Here is a 19,404-nt window from a genome sequence, read left to right as displayed (position 1 = left end):
GGGGGGAACAGGGCCGGCGCGGGGCGATGACGTCACCGGAAGTCGGGACTATAGAGACGCGCCAGTTCGGCGGCACGTGCTGGCGGACTCAAGAGCTCTGGGTGAGGCAAGTGGGCAGTACAGCCCCATGCCGAAGACCCAGACCTGGTCCTGAGGACTGGCGTAACAGCCCAGCCCCGTGGGCGACCTCGCATCGTCTCCCCTGCTCTCTGAGCACCTCACGTGTGACAGGCCCAGACAGCGAGGCGGCCCTCGCGGGGTCCCCAGTCTTTACGGCGAACAGCCCAGACAATGAGCGACAAGCTGGACTGCGAAGTAGAGTGAAGGGAGAGGGGGTCTGGATGGGGATGGAGTGGGAGGGCGTGGGGCAGGGTGGAAAGCCCGTAGGAGTTGAGACGGGGATGTGGGACTGAGGTGGAGGAAGAAAGGAAGTGGAGGGACCAGCGAGGCAGAAACGAAGTGATGGGCTGGCCTGGGTGGGACAGAGACCCGGGGTCAGGCCCTCAGCCTGATCCCGCGTGTCCACATTCAGGGCCCGGAGCCCGTGGAGGGCTGCAGCCTGGACAGCAGAGGTGCCCGGGGCAGCCCTGCGGCCCCAGCACCCCGGGAGGAGGAGGAGGAAGCTGGCGCGGCTGCAGGGCCAGGGCCGCAGCTTGGGCTCTATAGCTACATCAGAGACGACGTGTTTACTTCGGAGATTTTCAAGCTGGAGCTGCAGAATGTTCCTCGCCACGCCAGTTTCAGTGACGTGCGACGCTTTTTGGGCCGCTTCGGCCTGCAGCCCCACAAGACCAAACTTTTCGGACAACCACCCTGCGCCTTCGTGACGTTCCGCAGCGCTGCTGAGCGGGACAAGGCCCTGCGTGTGTTGCACGGTGCCCTCTGGAAAGGCCGCCCACTCAGCGTGCGCCTGGCCCGGCCCAAGGCTGACCCCCTGGCCAAGAGGAGGCGACAAGAGGGTGAGGGTGAGCCTCCTGTGACACATGTTGCCGACGTCGTAACTCCTCTTTGGACAGTGCCCTATGCTGAGCAGCTGGAGCGGAAGCGGCTGGAATGTGAGCAGGTGCTGCAGAAACTGGCGAAGTGAGTGTGTGCACCGGGCACCAGTGCATTTGGGGGAAGGCGAGCATAGATGGGGCAGTGTGCAGTCAGACTGCTGACCTGCCGCCCCCTTTCCCTGCAGGGAAATCGGGAACACCAACTGTGCCATGCTGCCTTGGCTGCTCTCACAGAGGCACAAGCACAACAAGGCCTGTTGCCCGCTGGAGGGGGTCCACCCATCACCCCAGCAGGTTGGCCAGGGCTGTGGCAGCCACCAACTCTCATCCTGTACTTATAAAATCTTTCAATTGCTTACCTTTCCCATCAGTCTCCCTGCTTTGCATTTCGTTTTGGCGACTCACTGCATGGCTGTTAATAAATTCTCTTTGTTTTGTCTGCTAGCCCTGTAGGGAAATTGCGGTTTTCCAGACACCAATGCTGGAGAGCCGCAGTGAAGTCTGCATGTCTCTTTGCCTCTCTGCAGACTGAGTATCGTAATAAGTGTGAGTTTCTGGTTGGCGTTGGGGTGGACGGAGAGGACAACACAGTTGGCTGCCGGCTTGGCAAGTATAAGGGTGGGTCATGTGCCGTGGCTGCCCCCTTTGACACCGTGCACATCCCTGAAGCCACCAAGCAAGTGGTGAAGGCATTCCAGGAGTTCATTCGGTGAGGACCCGTGGCCAGGCTCCTGGCAGCCCTGGGTGCTCTGGGGCAGAAGGCAGGGATTCGAGGGTGCTCTGGAGGGTCTATATGGAGCAGAGAGCAGGGAGGCTGCTCCCCAGTCCTGGCTGGCAGACATAGGGAACTCAAGGCCATCTGTGATTCCCACAGGTCCACGCCATACTCGGCGTATGACCCAGAGACATACACAGGCCACTGGAGGCAGCTGACTGTGCGTACCAGTCGTCGTGGCCAGGCCATGGCCATTGCCCACTTCCACCCCCAGGTCTTAGGTGGGGGCCTTACTGGGGGAGGGTGTCTGGCCTGGGTGGGCCTCAGCACAGCCTGATGGGGCTTTCTTACCACCTGTTCCAGAAACTAAGCCCTGGGGAGCTGGCAGAGCTGAAGGCTTCCCTAGCACAGCACTTTGTGGCAGGGCCAGGCAAGGCCAGTGGGGTGACCTGCCTCTACTTCGTTGAAGAGGGACAGCGGTGAGTAGCCCGGGAGGTGGTGAGGTGGGTCCCCACAGGGGCTGGTAGCCTTGAAGGCCTTCCATCTCCACCCATAGAAAGACTCCCAGCCAGGAGGGCCTGCCCCTGGAGCATGTCGCTGGGGACCGGTGCATCCATGAGGACCTGCTTGGGCTGACCTTCCGGATCTCTCCTCACGCCTTCTTTCAGGTAGCTGAGACCCTGGTGGGCACAAGGACACACAGAGGGACGCCTGACTCACCGTCAGGACGTGACGGGACAGTGACCTAGCACAACAATGGGGGCTGGCTTGAGATTTGGGAAGAGCTGTTCCTACAGGGAGGCCCTGAAGGACTCTCCAGTTGCATTTCACACCATGGGACAAGGCTCTGGCTTGGCAGAGCAGGGTGGCCTTTAGGCCAGAACAGTTTCAGGCCCATTCCTGATCAGAGGGAGCCTGTGAGGAGAGACCTAAAGGGAGGTATGGAGTCTGGAGCAGGTGAGGACCCTCTTTTGGACACAAGCCTAGCAGGACTTTTGCCGGAGGGCCAGAGTTGGGGTGCGGGGTGGTAGTCAGGTGACTCCAAAGGCCCTGGTGCAAGATGGTAGTTCTTGCTGGTGTAGAGAGTCCTCTTTGCTGGTGCAGCCAGTTGAGCAGCTGTGGGAATCCTGCAAGCTCAGCACTCACGGGAGGGTTCTTTGTGAACTTAAGGTAGGGAGGTTGCCACTGACTTGGCTCTTGAAGGTAGGAGGCAGGGTAGGGTCACTGGCATGATGTGGCAAGAGGGCTGGAGGCAGGGTTGGGGAAGAGGATATGCTGCCTGGGCCCAGAGGTCTCAGCAGTTGGAGCCGGGGGTTAAGTGCACTGAGGGTATAGGAGGGGAGCTGCTGATACCCTGGGCACCACCACATTCCAGGTGAACACACTTGCGGCTGAAGTCCTCTATACAGTCATCCAGGAGTGGGCCCAGCTGGATGGGGGCAGCACGGTGCTGGATGTGTGCTGTGGTACCGGCACTATTGGCCTGGCCCTGGCCAGGGTGAGCCTCTCCCCACCCCACAACCCACATCAAGTCCCCTACCTGAGGAGCCCTGGGTAGGCACCATTGTCTGTGCTCTTCCTGTTCCAGAAAGTAAAGAGAGTCATTGGGGTTGAGCTGTGCCCAGAGGCCGTGGAGGATGCCTGGGTGAATGCCCACACCAATGGTGAGCATAGCAGGTGGGCTTGGGGTAGTAGCCTTCCCTCCCCACTCCTGCACATACCTGCAAAAGGGCACTTGGAGTGCACCCTCTATTACCCTGGGGCTCCAAGGACCAACGGGGGGAGGAGGGATGCAGGGCACAGTAAAACTCTCTGAGGGGAACTACTGTACATTTGAGTCCTGGGGCTGCACAGCAGGAAGGCAGAGCTAGCAAGCTCCTTGGCTACTGGGTTCCCAGGGCTCTGTGAGGGAGGGTGTCCAAGACCTACTGACAGGCTGTGGGGTCATCTTCAGAGCTGAGCAACGTTGAGTTCCACTGTGGGAGGGCTGAGGACCTGATGCCTGCCCTGATTAGCAGACTGGCCTCCCAGCAGCTCGTGGCTATCCTGGACCCTCCCCGTGCTGGCCTACGTGAGTGGCCCCTGCTTGGAGGGTGGAGGGGGAGGTGGCACAGGGAAGAACATGGGTATCATGGTGGCATACCAGGCTGTTCAGTCTTGGGCCCTAGGCACCCAGCCCACATCTGCCTCCTCAGATTCCAAGGTGATCCTGGCCCTCCGCAGAGCTGAGAACCTCAAGCGGATCCTTTATGTCTCCTGCAACCCCCGGGCAGCCATGGGCAACTTTGTGGAGTAAGTGCTGGGAGGTGTGGGAGGGTGGGCCAGGGCCTAGCCATGGGGCTAACCTTGGTGCTACCTCCTGCCACCACAGCCTCTGCAGGGCCCCATCTAATCGTGTAAAGGGCACCCCATTCCAGCCTGTCAAAGCTGTGGCCGTGGACCTGTTCCCACAGACCCCACACTGTGAGATGCTCATCCTATTCCAGAGGGTGGAGCTCACCAATGGCACAGGGATCCTGGGGCTCCAGGACCCTCCAAGCCAGCCCCTACCAGGGCCCACAGATGGTACCCCACAGGAAATTGGGGCCTCTTCCTCATCCTAGGCCCTGAGACCAGCAACAGGCAGTTCTTTCAGAGCAGGGCCCTATAATGGGGCCAGAAGGCAAAGGGACTCCCACAGCCCTGCCCAGGGACCCCAGGGTGCTCAGAGGCAAGCAGCTGGCTCCCACCAGGACCGGCCTGTTGCCATGGGCTTAGGGCTCTTCACTCTGACTGGGAAGACAGGTGGGCTCCTGTGGCCTGTTCCCCACCTGTGCCCTTACCAGAACAGCTAAGTCCTGAGGGCTGGAATAAACAGTGCTAAACTAAGACTGTCTCTGTGGTGAGCCAGTTTGGGCACAGAGGTGCTCTCAACGCTCTGCTGAGGGTGCTAAGCAGGGTGTGTTGGGCATGTTAGCCATGCATAGCTAGGGTTGGAGGCTGGGTGCGGGAGTCAGTGCAGAGCTTGCTCACAAATGTTGGATTTTACACTTGAACCCAGGAAGAGGCAGAGACACAGACCTCAAGCAACCACCACCTGGGTGGCAGGCTTGAGGAGTGGCCAGGCAGCCCACCTCTCCCATTGTAGACAGTGGTCACAGTCCCAGCACCTGGTCAAGGGAAGGTCCCTCCTATACTCAGCCCAGGAGGGATGCCGGCGACCAAGGAGGGGCCCAGGACCATATAACCCTTGGGTAGTGCTCAGCTCCTGCAGGAGCAAGTGTGTCCAAGGCCCTCAGCCTCCTGCCCTCAGAAGAAAAACAGCAGCCATTCCCTTTCAGACAGTTTGCTTTATGCGTTCAGACAATCGAGGCTTGCCTTCCAGCCACAGCCCTGGGCCCAGAGGCAGAGGCTCCCTGACCTCACAGCAGGACTGCATACAACTTGCACCCACACTTGGACACTTGGTGGACCAGGGGTGGGGTAGGGGCACAGACTGCGAGGGACCAGTGAGTGACGGCAAGGCTCCCTGGTCTCCAGGGGAACATGTGCACAGAGCTTTGGTTCACAGGCGCATCTGGCTGTCTTAAGGGCAACAGTCATGGTCAAGTGATTATTCACAGCTGCAGACGGGAGGCAAGACAGAAGCAGGTTCTAATTACAGCAACTTGATTCAGGGATTTCTTTTGAAAGGTCAACACAGAAGCCAACCTTGGTCATACAGGTGGTGATGGAAGGATATGCTGTGGGTGGCCCACAGGCTGACCCCATGTCTTCCAAAGAAAAAACACCATCACCCCACCCATGGGCAGCATGGTAAGGCAGATGCCTCAAAATGCTGGGCTTGCTTGCATCAGATGGCATGAAGACATGGCACCCTATATGGGTGCTAGGGATGGCCAGCAATAGCTGGCACCACCACCAGGGCCCTGAGTACACCCTCATGTCCTGGGACATACACCCCACACCCATCCACAGGGGCCCAGCAAGCATCAGTGCTGGTTGAGGAGTAAGGGCAGCCTCCACTAAGATCCAGGGAAGCCACTGTCACCAGGAGGCAGCCACTCACTGTGCGTCCATACCAAGTAGACTGACTGCACTGAAGGCCTTGCTTCCTATTTAAAGAAGTCCACTTGGTAAAATGCATGACTCCAAATCTATCTACTACCCTCACTGTAAAAGTTTCTTTTCCAAATGCTAAAATATCATAAAAGCTTTAAAAATAAATGAGTGGACAAATGGACTTGACTGTGCAAAAATCTTCATAAAAAACTGTTGCCAGAGGCCAGCAAAGGTGGCCTCAGTGTCCAGGGAGGTGCACTTTCAGGGTATTAAGACTTGATCACAAAAGTGGACCATGCTCAGCAGCAGGCCAGCATGCCAGGGAGGCCACAGAACATCCTCGCTGGCACTGCATCCAGGCTGGGGAGCAACCTTGATGGTTTGCCTGCCATCTTGAAAAGCAGTGCTGATGCTAAAATTCTGTTTATTTTAAACCAAAAAGGTCTGAAATACTCCTCTGTTGTAACTTCTTCAGAGGAAAAAGGGAAAACACAGAAGGCAGGTGGGGGAGGGGTGCTGGTGCACCTGCTGGCCAGGACCCTGCAATGGGCTCTGCAAGCGGCCCAGGCACAGGGGCCACTTGGCACCACAAGCCAGCCACAGTCACAGCACTCAGTGTCCTTTCTCAAAAGTTGTCAGGGCAGGTCACACACCAGAACCATGAGAACCTTCGTGAAAGCAGCCTGCATCAGGTGCACCGAGGTCTGCAGCTGCCTAGGAACTACAGCTCCCTCCTGTGCAGGCACTGAAGAGTCAACCTGTCCAGGCCCGGGAGCAGCTTCCAAGGGAGAATCACTACCTTACGTATGCTGTGTGGCTGTGCCTGTCCCCTGCACCAGAGCCTCCACCTCTGGCCCAGGCCCTCAGATACTCTGGCCACAAGGGAGGAACTGAAGTTGGAGGCCTGACTCCAGTAGCTGATGAGTGACTGGTGGTCTCCTGGGCAGTGCCGTGGGAGGCCCCCACACCCCGGGCGTGCTGCTGCCTCACACATCCACAGTGCACAGGGGCTCACCGCCAGGCTGCGCAGACGCCACAATCGACATCTTGGGCTTCTTCCGTGTCTCCTCCTGAAAAATAGGTCAGGAATGCCAGCAAGGTGGGTTTGGCACAGGGATAGTGTGGGGAACACGGTGGAACAAGAGCTCCATAGACTGGTGCTATGAGGCCCTGGACTCTGGAAGCTCCCAGTTAATTGGGATGCCAGGCTGGGAGGAGGAGGAAGGCCTGGGGAACAGTTGAGCCAGGGCTGGACAGGCTCTAGAATGCCACTGCAAAGAGCAGTCCCGTGGTATCAGGTGTACACGTACAAGTGAAGGAGTTGGGTGTGGGCACAGCGACAAACTCAGTCTCTCCCCACCCCCCAGCCAGGGCCCCACAGCCCCCACTCCTGACCAAGAACAAGCCAGGCAGTCCTGCTAGCTCCAGGTAGGCAAGGCCCTCACCACTGCCCAGGGTAGGAGTGAGGCATGGGCAGCCTCCCGGGGCTTTCAACACAGGCCCTGAAGGCTACCACTAAGAAAGATCCTGCCTAGGCAGAGCCGTGAGCAGCCACTGTCAGCCTTGCAGTCCCCTCTTGGCATGGGGCACCCAAGGTAGCTTTAGGAAGCTTCACTGAGACCAAGCCCTACCAGGTTCAATTGCTCAGTGAACTTGTGAGTAGCCCCAGGACACCTCCCCTTAAACGATTGCTTGGAGTCAGGACTCTAGTCATAGAGTACAGTGGCCTGGCCCTTCACTGACCACAAGCTGGCTCTACTATAAAAGTAGAGCAATTTTATAAAATTTCGCACATATTGAACCTCATCTGGAAGGAGGGGCTGGGGCAGGTGAAGGCAGTACTCACCCTCTCCTCAGCCAGCCTCTTCATCTCCTCCTGGAGCTTGCTCAGGATGTGCAGGTTGGGCTTGTTCTTCTTCGCATACTGCTGCAACTCGATGACACTTTTGTCTGAGGTCTCCTGGGGACACAGGGCCCCACTCTCAGGACTGCCTGGCAGCAGTGTGCCCCATGACCCTGTGAGGCAGGAGCACCTAGGGCCTGGCAGGGACACAGCAGCCAGGAGACATGGCCACCAGGTGTATACCAGCTGCCCTTCTTCAATGATACCCGGGCTGCTCTCCAGCCATCCCATCCCATCCCACTTCTGCCTCCTCTTGCCTGGGCAGAATAGGGAGACTGGGTGCTCACTGGACCCAGAGTAGAGAGGCCTCACCCTCCAATAGAGGGGTCAGAGCATACTAGCCCCAGGCAATGAGTTTTCTGCACATCCTACAGCTTACACAGCCAGACAAGCTGTCCTGGGCCCCTTCCTGTCTTTAAAGGCCATCTCTGAGAGCACTGGTATACCCTAGGGTGCCAGAGCTCCCCTGTGCTGGGCTGTGCCAGGCTGGGACTACTGTCCTGCTTAGAGAAGACCTCTACCATGGGCGAAAGGAAGGTTTGCTTTCTCTCCTCCATCTGCACCTGGGACTACACATAGTAAAGGCAGAAGCAAGTTTTATCTATGTTACAACTGCTTGCCTGAAAGTGTCTATCCTTACACACGCTGGGTGCCGTTGTGGCCTGCCTCCCCCTGCCTTATCTTTATCATGTCCAAAGGCCTCTTCAGCGACAGTACAAAGTCCCAGGGGAGCTTACAGTGGTGTTGCACTCCTCCAGGCTGCCAGCTCAGCCTGAGAGCGCACAGCAGTTCTCACGCCACCCCACTTGCAGCACCCACCTGTTCATACCTACTGCCCCCCACCAAGAAGGACACCAACAACCTGGAGTTTCCATCAACACTGAGAAAAACCAAGAACTTGAACACTCGCCTCCCAGCACTTCCTTCCACCCTCTGGGTATGTGCACTGGCTTACATTTCAAGATCGTGGTCACAATGGCGGAAACAACAGAGATGACACACACGTGTTCTTCTGTTAGAGGTGGACCAGAGAGAGTGCCCTGACATGCCCAGTCTCTCAGCTACTGGGCATCAACTGAGCCTGAGGGTGTGCCACCCAGGGAGTGCCAGGGGCCTGGCTCCCAAGCCTGCTTGCCCTCAGAGCCAGGCTCACCAACACCATCTCCTGCCTGGCCCTGCCTTGAGCTCCAGCCACAGAGCTGGGCCCAGGCAGCGCCGATCACTCTCACACACTGACCATCTCCAGGAAATTCAGACAACCCATCTCCTGCCCACAAAGTACAGGCATGACTGACACAGCCAGCATGACACACTGGTTCAGGCAATCCTGAGCTGGAGGCCCCCAGGCCTGAGAGCCACTTACCTGCTTGACCATCTTGCTGCTCTCACGGCCATACATGCGCAGTAGAGAGCCCCAGTTCTTGACGTGTGGGTGCAACAGTTGAAGGATTTTCTGAGAAGCTAACTGTTTTCCAACTCTCTTATTCTTACCTACAAAGAGAAGGCAAGCACACAGCATCGCAATGAGCATTCCTTGTTTACAGACACCCTGCCTAGACAGGCGCCCCTGCAGTTCCTTGCCCCACAAACCCAGTACCCTGAGAGCCAGTGGGGCAGAGACAGGTGGCAGGAGGGGAACAGGAGAAAGAGGAGGGGCAAGGAGAATAGCCCCCAACCCAATCTCAGAGTAAATGTGTGGCACCCAATACACAGCTGGGCTCAGGAAGAACAAGCCCACGATGAAGCCACACACCCAGTGCCATCCCCCAGGGCTGGGAAGCAACAGAGGAGGGTCCTTACACCACCCGCGCACTGTGTGCTTGCCACACGCCATGACATATTCACTCTTCTGGTTTTTACCAGGAACCACTTCAAACTTGATGGATGTGTCACCCATTCCATGGTTTCTTTGAGAGAAAACAAAGATAGCAGGTGGTATTAACTGAGAAGGGAAGGGCTGCTCTGGATAAGGCCAAAGGCTCTCTGATGAAAAAGCCAGGCTTCTCCCACCCTATGTCTCAGCAGAGGAGACGGGAACTGTGGACACATGTGACTGAAGTCCTGATAGCCAGGACCCAGGGGCTTCTGTGTTCTCAAAGAAAACTAGTAACGCCTCCAGCTTGGGACAGTCAGCCACTGAGGATGTGGGACACCAGAGAGGAGCCCCGACCTGAGTGCAGGGGGAGGCACCCCGTCCTACCGTTTAAGGCACTCGTGGAGGATCTGATATGGGGACAGCAGCCCGGCCTTGCTGGTCAGCTCATAGACCCGCGAGTCCTCGATGCTGATGTGGTTGAAGTACTACAACACAAAGCAGATGCCGTGAGCGTACAGCAGGCCCACCAACGGCTCACAGCCAGGAGCTCAGGGCCTCTCCCATGACGTCCCCTGAGCTCACCACCCCACAGTCCTACAAGGGACCAACTGGGCACGGGTGGTGTTTTGTACCCCCCAACCACTGCCCCTCTCCAACACATCACAATGCTCCCTTAAGCACAGGGGGATGAGTCTGGTGCCCCACAGAGACCCTGGGCCCATGGTGGCCAGGGATACTTCTTCTGGCTCTGATTCTGATCAATTAAGGCACAATTCTTCAGAAGTCTAAAGACCAACCATCTCCTGCCAACTTGCAGCAGGACCACTCTGTCCTTCACATGGCCTCTCTACTTGTCTTTCCCTCTTCTGAGGAAAACACCAGACATACTAAATTAAGGGCCCAACTGCTCACTGTGTGTGACCTCACGTTAATCTCATTCTATCCGTACTGAATCTTTTACAGAAGATCACATCCTCAGGCTCCACAGACTGCCACTTCATGTTTCTCTCGGGGCGGGGGGGGGGGGGGGGGGGCACAAGGCAGCCCAGAACAGGCCTCCCTGTGGCTCTGAGCAGAGTCCCCAGTTGACAAGCAAATATTAGTTAACAGCTCACACCACAGTAAGCAGTGGGCCACCAGCCAGAGGGGCCACACTGGCCCACACTCCTTGGGAACCTTCCTCACAGCCCTTCCCTGGAGGGTTCTGTGGACAGACAGACGATAGCTCCTGGGCCTTCCCCCACTTTGGCATGGAGGCAGACATATTGGCAACCATGTACAGGAAGGCACTATCCCCAGGAGGACCACCCAGGCTGGCAAACAGGAACTCTGCCTGGCATGGTATGACTATTATCTTCAAACAGGACCCCAGAAGATATTCTCCACATATGCCCACATCTGTGTGGGCTTATTTCCAAGGAAAGTCACTCTGAAAGACAACAGACCCTGGAACCATACTCAGGGGCTGGCCAGCTGGCCATCAGTGACATGTGAGCCTTTTGGCCTGTGAGGCCCTGCCCTCCCTGCCCTCCAAGCAGCAGTCCATCCCTGGGCTGCTGCCCTGGAGTCAGGCTGAGCAAGCAGGCCCGAGCTGCAAGTCCACTCCAGGGCTACCAGACCCATCTAGAAGCGCCAAAGCTGGCACACACGCAGCAGAGAGCACAGGCTCAGAGGCACAGAGACACCAGGCTTTGGCAAAAGACCTGAGCCAGGAGGGCTTGTACCAAGCTGCCGCAGGCCACACATGCACTGAGACTTAACTGCCATGGACCTGTGGTGGCTCCAGCTCTGCAGACAAATGACGGAAGTGACCAGAAGACAAGCCACTGCTGTTTCTAACAGACATCACAGGAGGACTTGAGTCATCAGTACCTGGCAGATGTCCAAGGCCTATGAGGGACCACCACAGACAACCGACACCCATGGATTCAACAGTCTGAGTAAAAGTGGACCAATTCCTTAAAAAATATTATACAGATTATCTAAATAGCCTCAATAGCCATGTACCTATTCAAGAAACTGACATTGTACTTAAATACTATTCTCGCTAGGAAAACTTCAAGCCCAAATTTTAAGAAAGAAATTACACCAATTCTATACCAGCTCTTTCAAAATAACTCAAGAGGAGGGACACTTCTCAACTCATTTTATGATGCTAACAGTACCACAATATTAACACTAGGCAAAGACAGTACCAAAAACTACACACTAATGTCCTTCATGAATATAGTATAGAAGCAACCAACAAATATTGGCAAATTGAAACCACCGACACATAAAAGAAATATATTCCATTCCCAAGAAGGACTTAACCCATCAACACAATTAACTACATTAACAAATTAAAGAAGAAAATTACATGATAACATCAACAGACACAAAAAGGGCATCAGACAAAATGCAACACTATTTCCCCATAAACCCTCCCCACGATAGCAAGAGACTGGTGAACAGACCTCGCACTCACTGGGGCTTTAGGTAAGGAACAAAGTTGTCTGCTCTTACATTTCCAGTCAAAGGGGCACTGGGGGCTCGCACCAGAGTAGTTTGGCAAAAACTAAAGGAGAAAGTACCCAGATTGGAAAGAAAGAAATCACACTGCCTTTAATCATACTTGGCATGATCCTGTATGCAGCAAATCCAAAGCCTACAGGAAAACAACCAGAATTTCCAAATAAGGTCAATATGCAAACAATAAAGTATATTTCTGCTAGCAATGAACAATCAGAATTGAAACTAGAGTTCTGCTCACAACAGCGGCAAACATCTGAATCACCCAAGTCTAAATCCAAACAGTATGTGCAGGGTCCAAGCGCTGAGAACTACTACCTTCTCTGTGATTTGAAAGATAACAAAGAAGACCTAGTAAATGGACAGATAGACTGTATTGATGATTTAGAAGGCTTAATATCGTTAGGATGTCAATTCTCCCCAAATTCATCCACAGATTAGCATGATTCCAATTAAAGTTCTAGCTGAAATGTTTATAGAAATTGATATACTATTTCTAAAACAAAGGAGCTGCTAGAAAAGCCAAAAAAGTTTTTAAGAAAGAAAAAACCCAGGATTTCCACTATCTAACGTCAAGATTTCAAGTTATAGAGGTGTGGCATCAGAGAAAGGACAGAGGAGAGCCCAGAATAGATGCCACATCCCCAGATCACAGTTCACTGAGGAAGGTGCGAGGGCAATACCAGGTAAGTGCCTGATATAGGCCCAGCAGCCCCAGCCCCGGTGCCCACACAGAACTGGGTGGACCCAAAGACCCACACAGAACTGCATAACCTCACTGCCCATCACCACAACCTGGAAGGACACCAGCAATCCCTAGAGCCAAAGAGGCAACACCCCACACGGCCACCGCATGTGCTGCTGTCCAGGAGTAGACACCCATGGCATACACCTAGAGGGGGCCAACCACTCAGCCACCAAGGCCAGATTCAAAGGAGACTTGCTGCATGGACCTCCAATAGGACATTCTGGAATGGGGAAGACAATGGGCCCTAAGAGGGCACAACACAATGAAGGCACTTCTGCACCTCAACTTCCACGTTGGTCACAGTACTCTGCTCATTTGTCAGAACTCACACAACTGCACCAAAAGTGACTTTAATGCCATGAAAATTAAAAAATCAGTTGAAGAAACTGAAAACACCTGATCACTAATGCCTAAATTCACAAATAGCCAATTAACTACTAGATAAAAGACAACAAAATACTCCAAGTGTGAAAGGCACTAACAGTTCTGTTTCTATTTTTTCTTGCTTCTGGGCGAGTGCTCTGGCCCTGCACCTCACAAGCACCCACCTGCAGGGAGCTCCCAGAGCCCCAGGCCCTCGCCTGCTCTGACATCTCAACCCCACTGCCCAAAACAGGGCTGTCCCAGAGCAGAGGCAGCCTCCCAAACACTTCCCAGGAGGTAGAGATGACTGTGTGCCCACTCCCCTCCACCACACCTGCAGGAAAACCTACTCCCAGGAGGTAGAGATGAGTGCGTGCCATGCCCACTCCCCTGCACCACACCTGCAGGAAAACCTGCTTTCTCCTCAGACAGATATCAAGATGGGGAATCATAGATACGTATGTGTACAACTAAATCAGGTCAAAAGGCTTCTCAGGAGGGGCGCGAATGAAACACACCCTACACTAGCCCAGGTGCAGAGGCTCACACCTGCAGTCCTAGCACTCTGGGAGGCTGAGACAGGAGGATTGCTGGCACCCACAAACCCAAGTTTGAGGGTGCAGTAAGCTGTGATACCACAGGACTCTCCTTGGGTGGCAGAGTGAGACTCTGTCCCAAAAAAAAAAAACAAAAGCAAAACTTTTCCTTTGGGTAGAATTTTAAAAAAAGACCCCCTACACCAAGGTATAGTATAATAAAAATATATCTGGTCTTTGTCAAGAATCTCCAGCATGGAGCTCCTACAATCCTAAGGATTTCCTGAGTGATAGGAGTGTCTTTAGTTATTCAAAAGAGCATAAAATCCCAGCTCTTTAGGAGGCCAAGGTGGCAAGATCACTGGAGACCAGGAATTTGAGACCCACCTGGGCATCTTGGGGAGCCATTGCCCCCCATCTCCCTCACCACCACCACCCCCACATTTTATAAAAAAAATTTAAAAGTTAGTTGGGTGGAGTCCCAGCTACTCCAGAGGCTAAGGTGGGAAGACCAGTTGAGCCCAGGAGTTCCAGGCTGCAGGGAGGTCTTATCACACCACTGTGCTCCAGCCTAGGTGAGCATGAACCCCTAGCTCATTTGAAAAAAAAAAAGATCCACATCTGAGCTTATAGAGATGAGCTGGCTCAGATTAAACATGTAATTAAAGGGTGGGAACTTTCAGATTGCTCTACCACTCAGGGAAGGGAAGGAGGGCTGGAGACTGGGTTCCAAAACCCCAAGGAGATTTGGAGAACTTCCTGGCTCATGAAGGTGCCCATGCTTCAGGAGCGGGGTACACACCCCAACTCCAAGGGCAGATTCCTGCCCTTGAGTCCTCCTGGCCCTCGCCCTATGCTTTCCTGAGTTCCGTGAGTCCTTATAGCCACTGACCAGCCTGAAGACTGCTAATCTGCAGCTGGCCAGGCAGAAGTGTGGGGTGGCCAGGGTCCCCACCTGCAGGGCGTTTGCTCTTTATCTTGTGAGAGCTGACGCCCACTCCAGGTACACAGCGTAAGGCATGAACAGGCAGGTGGTGCCAGGGGTTGGAGGAGTGGTGTGGACCTCCACCACCCCCCAACCTCTCAGTGGGATTTCTGAGTTAAGCTGAAGCTGTCACATCGCGTTCTCCACATACAGGCCCTTCTCCACCTGGGGTAACCTCCTCTTTCTCAGGTTCCTTCCCAAAGTGGTTTCTGGAAAGATTTTCCAATTCCCCAGAGTGCACACTTAGAATCTGATTCACAGCTGGGCTATTTCCCAGCACCAAAACCCATAATCACTCACACACATTTCTGCCAGCCCATATTCAAGGAAAACCTGGGCCACTGCTCAGGAGAGATGGTGTTGTGAGCTTACACAACCTGGGCTCCATCATATGTAGTAACCCTTCTCAAAGTCTCCATGGACTGTCTGGTGAGGCAGAGCTCCTGCCCCTCTCCCCTACAGCTGGGTTACTCAGAAACAAAGCTAAAATATAACTTTTCCTGTAGAAACCAGTACTTTGAGACTATTCAATTACCAGATCCAAGCGGGATCTGTAATCTGTCTCTGGCCTATTTATGACAAAATAAGTTACATAAAGGGCTAGTTATGGGGCTCACACCTGTAATCCTAGAGCTCTGGGAGGCCAAGGTCTCACTGCTTGAGACCAGTCTAAGCAAAGTGAGACCCGTCTCTGCAGAAAACGGAAAAATATTTGCTGTATATATGAGCATGTGCCCATAGTCCCAGCTACTCAGGAGACTAAGGAGGATCACTTGAGCCCAGTGAGGTTGCTGTGAGTTGTAAAGCCACAGCACTCTACTGAGGGCAACAGAGTGAGACTCTTGTCTTAAAAAAAAAAAAAAAAGAAAGAGGAAGACTGGGCACCTGTGCTCAGTGGTTAGGGCACCAGCCACATGCTCTGGGGCTAGTGGGTTTGAACCTGGCCCAGGCCTGCTAAACAAACAAATAGAAAAATAGCCAGGCATTGTGGTGGGTGCCTTTAGTCCCAGCTACTCGGGAGGCTGAGGCAGGAGAATTGCTTGAGCCCAAGAGTGTGAGGTTGCTGTGAGCTATGATACCACAGCACTCTACCGAGGGTGAAAAGGTTAAACTCTATCTCAAAAAACAACAACAAAACCCCACAATGATGCCACTGCAGTCTATTCAGGGGGACAGCGTGAGACTCTCTGAAAAAATATAAAAAATCAGACACTACCTTTCCTCCAAGATGCTTGCACCCCCAACCCACCCCTTCAGCACTCAGTGACCTGGAGTGACACACCCACAGAAGTTTACCCTGAGCCTCTCCTGGGAAGCTGGGGAGAGCTGTGACCAGCCATGACAGCTACATCATCCTGCTTGGAAACAGCATTATAAAAGTATAGAGTAACATCCCAGGACTCCAGGAGAGGCACAGATAAGGAGGGAAGAAGCCAGCATGAGGAGAGGGTGAAGGAATGTGGCAGCCCACAGGCAGAGCCAGCAGGTGGAGTCGTTGGGGAATTAGGGCTGCCAGAAAACCTCTGCCACCCCCACAGCTCCCAATGGGGGTGTACTGAAGACTGTCCAGATATCTGGGTGGGTCTTTCCCATCAGGGAGAAGGTGTAGGGTAGGGCAAATGGTCTGTCCCGTGGCTTCTTTGGGACGGAGCCAGTAACTTGCGGCCAGGCACTCACCTCACAGAGTGCAGGCGGGTCTGGTGTGGAACTGGGCAAGCAGAGGACTCAGGAGCCTGACAACCACTGGGCAGACAGGACCCAACACCTGATTTGTAAGCAAGCATCAGGAGCACTGAGGTCCTGTTCTGTGTGGTTTCCCAAGGGCTCTGAGGCCATACTAGACTACCAGCAGGGCCAGCTCTGGTTCTACCCTCCAAGCTCAGGCAGTCATCTCTCGATTGGTCCCATTGCTCCACCAAGCACACTGAGAAGGACCCCCACTGCAAATGGTCCTCCTTTTAATCCACTGCTCCCATTTGGATCATTTGGATCATAATAGGTCATTTTAACCACAAAGCCCAGAACTAAAGGACAAAAAGATGAAAGAAAAGAGAGAAGTAGGAAAAGGAAACAAAGAAGAAGAAACCACATACAAGGAGAAACCAGCAGAGACACTCTGCAACATGAGAATCCGAGCAGACCAGCCACACGGGGCCACTGTGCAGCCACTACGGAAGATTCCAACCATGAAGAAATGCAAACGGAAGATCACAAACAGCAAACACAATGAAGGGAACTGAAGGGGAAGTGGAAAACCAGTGAAAAACTCCATAACATGTCCCCAGTGTCCGAAATGAAAAATAAAGCTTCCAGGGACCTGGATGAAATTAGAAAATATAACTGAGCTTGAGGAATTGAAAAAAACACTCAGGGAATTTCAAAATATAGTAGAAAGGCTGAGCACAGTGGCTCACACCTGCAATCCCAGCACTCTAGGAAGCCGAGGCAGGTGGGATCCCGTGAGCTCAGGAGTTTGAGACCAGTCTGAGCAAGAGTAAGACCCCATCTCTACTAAAAATAGAAAAAACTGCCAGGTCTGGTGCTGGGTGCCTATAGTGCCACGTACTCAGGAGGCTGAGGCAGAAGAATCACTTGAACCCAAGAGTCAATAAGGTTGCTGTGAGCTATGGTGACCATAGAACTTGAGCCTGGGCAACAGAGCCAGACAACATGTTTCTTTCTTTCTCTCTCTATCTATCTATACACACATACATGTATATGTTAGAAAGTTTGTTTATTTTTTGTCTGTCTGTTTGTTTTGAGACAGAGTCTTACCCTATTGCCCTGGGTAGAGTGCCATGGTATCACAGCTCACAGCAACCTCCAACTCCTGGGCTTAGGCAATTCTTAGGCCTCAGCTTCCTGAGTAGCTGGGACTACAGGTGCCTGCCACAACACCTGGCTATTTTTTGTTGCAGTTTGTCGGAGGCCAGGTTCAAACCTGCCACCTGCAGTATATGGGGCCAGCACGCTACCCACTGAGCCACAGGCACCGCCCTATGTTAGAAAGTTTTAACAGATTAAACCATGAAGAAAAGAGAATTTCCCATCCTGAAGGCAAGGCCCTCTAGTTAACCCAGTCATTTAAACACACAGAATAGAGTAAAAGTAGAGCATTTTTAGTGAGTTATGGGATAACATGACACATACAACATACAAATTACAGGTATTCCTGAAGGAGAACAAGAGTCCCCCAAACACAGAAACTCTAATTGATGATATTATAGCAGGAAATCTCCCAACCACTGCCAAAAGATTCAGACATATACCTGTTAGATGAATAGGAACCCCAGGACAACTCAATTCAAGCAGAGCATCTCCTAGACACATTGTAACTAACCTGGTCTCAGTCAAAATGAAAGAGAAAATTCTGCAAGCAGTTGGGCTCTGCACGCAGCCCCTAACCTACAAGGGCAAACAGACCAGGTTAACAGCCAACTTCTCAGTGGAAACTTCACAAGCCAGAAGAGAGTGGGCTTCTACCTTCAATCTCTCTAAACAAGTGCCAGCTGAGGATTGGGTTGCCTGCAAAACTAAGTTTTATATTTGATAGAGAAATCAATTATTTTACTGACAAGCAAACATTGAGGAAATCTAGACCTGCTCTGTGAGAAGTACTCAGACTCTTAAAATATACAGTGGATAGCCAGCAAAGACTCTTAGAGCCAAAGGACACAGCCTAGCTACCACAATGGCCCACATGAAGAAACAAAGCAATAGAGCTCCACACAAGACAAGCCAAACTCCTCCCTACCTATCAATCCTCTCAACAAATGTGAACTGCTCAAATTCCCCTCTGAAGAACCATAGGCTGGGTAATTGGATTAAAAAAAAAAATACAAACCAAGTATATGATGTCTTTAGGAAACACATCAACGCCCCCCCCAACATACAAATCAAGAATCGGGGTGAAAGGGTAGAAAACATTTCATGCAAATGGAAATCAAAAAAAAGCATGAGTTACAACTTTCATTGTAGACACAATTGACTTTAGTGCTACAAAAGTAAAAAAACACAAAGATGGACACTATATCCTGGTAAAGGGAATAATCCAACAGTAAGACAGTTCAGTCCTACATATTTATGTGCCCAACTTAACTGCTCCCAAATTTAGAAAGCAATCCCTACTAGTTGTCAATAGTGCCCTATACATATGACAAACACCAACACGGTAGCAGCTGGGGACTCCAACACCCCACTGACAGAACTGGACAAATGCTCCAGGCAGAAACTATGCAGGGAAACAATGGCCTTAAACAAAACTCTACAATGGGCTTACCAGACATACAAAACATTTCACCCAAATACTACTGAATAGATGTTCTCATCAGCTCCTGGATCATTCTCCAAGATCAATTACATCCTAGGACACAACACTTCAAAAAAAATGTAAAAAATAGAAATTAAACCTTATACCTTTATGGACCACAGTGCAATTAAAGTAGAACTCAACTCCAACGGAAACACTCATCATCACACAAAGTCATGGAAACAAAACAACCTACTGCCACAGCAGGGTCAAGGAGGAGGTGAGGCAGGGCACCATCACATTCCTTGAACTAAGTGACAGTGTGGCCACAAGCTATCAAAACCTGTGGGATGGGTGGCACCTGTGGCTCAGTGGGTAGGGTGTCAGCCCCATATGGGCACCCATATGGTGCCACCCGAGGGTGGCGGGTTCAAATCCAGCCCCAGCCAAACTGCAATGACAAAGAAAATAGCCAGGCAGGCTCGGCGCCTATAGCTCAACCGGCTAAGGCGCCAGCCACGTACACCTAAGGTGGCGGG

The 19,404-nt window shown here is 52.8% G+C and overlaps 2 protein-coding genes across 3 annotated transcripts in view; one reads left to right on the top strand and one right to left on the bottom strand.

Moving 5' to 3' along the window:
• The first annotated feature begins 61 nt into the window (after positions 1–61).
• TRMT2A (tRNA methyltransferase 2 homolog A) lies at positions 62–4,581 on the top strand. Of its 2 annotated transcripts, none has more exons than XM_012812684.2 (12): positions 62–315; positions 533–1,083; positions 1,184–1,292; positions 1,526–1,707; positions 1,873–1,933; positions 2,077–2,192; positions 2,270–2,381; positions 3,089–3,211; positions 3,302–3,377; positions 3,668–3,784; positions 3,909–4,005; positions 4,085–4,581. In XM_012812684.2, exons 1-12 carry the CDS (start codon positions 292–294, stop codon positions 4,314–4,316), a joined length of 1,800 nt encoding a protein of 599 aa, XP_012668138.1. In that variant the 5' UTR covers positions 62–291; the 3' UTR covers positions 4,317–4,581. The 2 variants fall into 2 exon arrangements, with proteins under 2 accessions (XP_012668138.1, XP_003801760.1); XM_003801712.3 differs by having other exon boundaries at positions 1,873–1,987.
• Positions 4,582–5,199: 618 nt separating this feature from the next.
• Positions 5,200–19,404, bottom strand: part of DGCR8 (DGCR8, microprocessor complex subunit) — a 38,675-nt gene continuing 24,470 nt past the window's right edge. The window contains exons 10-14 of the mRNA XM_012812683.2: positions 9,858–9,958; positions 9,458–9,564; positions 9,021–9,148; positions 7,601–7,714; positions 5,200–6,824 (exon numbers count right to left, since the gene is read on the bottom strand). Coding sequence (XP_012668137.1) covers positions 6,741–6,824; positions 7,601–7,714; positions 9,021–9,148; positions 9,458–9,564; positions 9,858–9,958 — 534 coding nt within the window. The 3' untranslated portion in view covers positions 5,200–6,740. The remainder of the gene's footprint in view (positions 6,825–7,600; positions 7,715–9,020; positions 9,149–9,457; positions 9,565–9,857; positions 9,959–19,404) is intronic.

Source organism: Otolemur garnettii, unplaced genomic scaffold, assembly GCF_000181295.1.
Source record: "Otolemur garnettii isolate 467f Iridium unplaced genomic scaffold, OtoGar3 scaffold00218, whole genome shotgun sequence".
NCBI classification, from domain to species: Eukaryota; Metazoa; Chordata; class Mammalia; order Primates; family Galagidae; genus Otolemur; species Otolemur garnettii.
The sequence above is the reverse complement of the archived record's forward strand: the minus strand, read 5'-3'. Positions and strand labels throughout refer to the sequence as shown.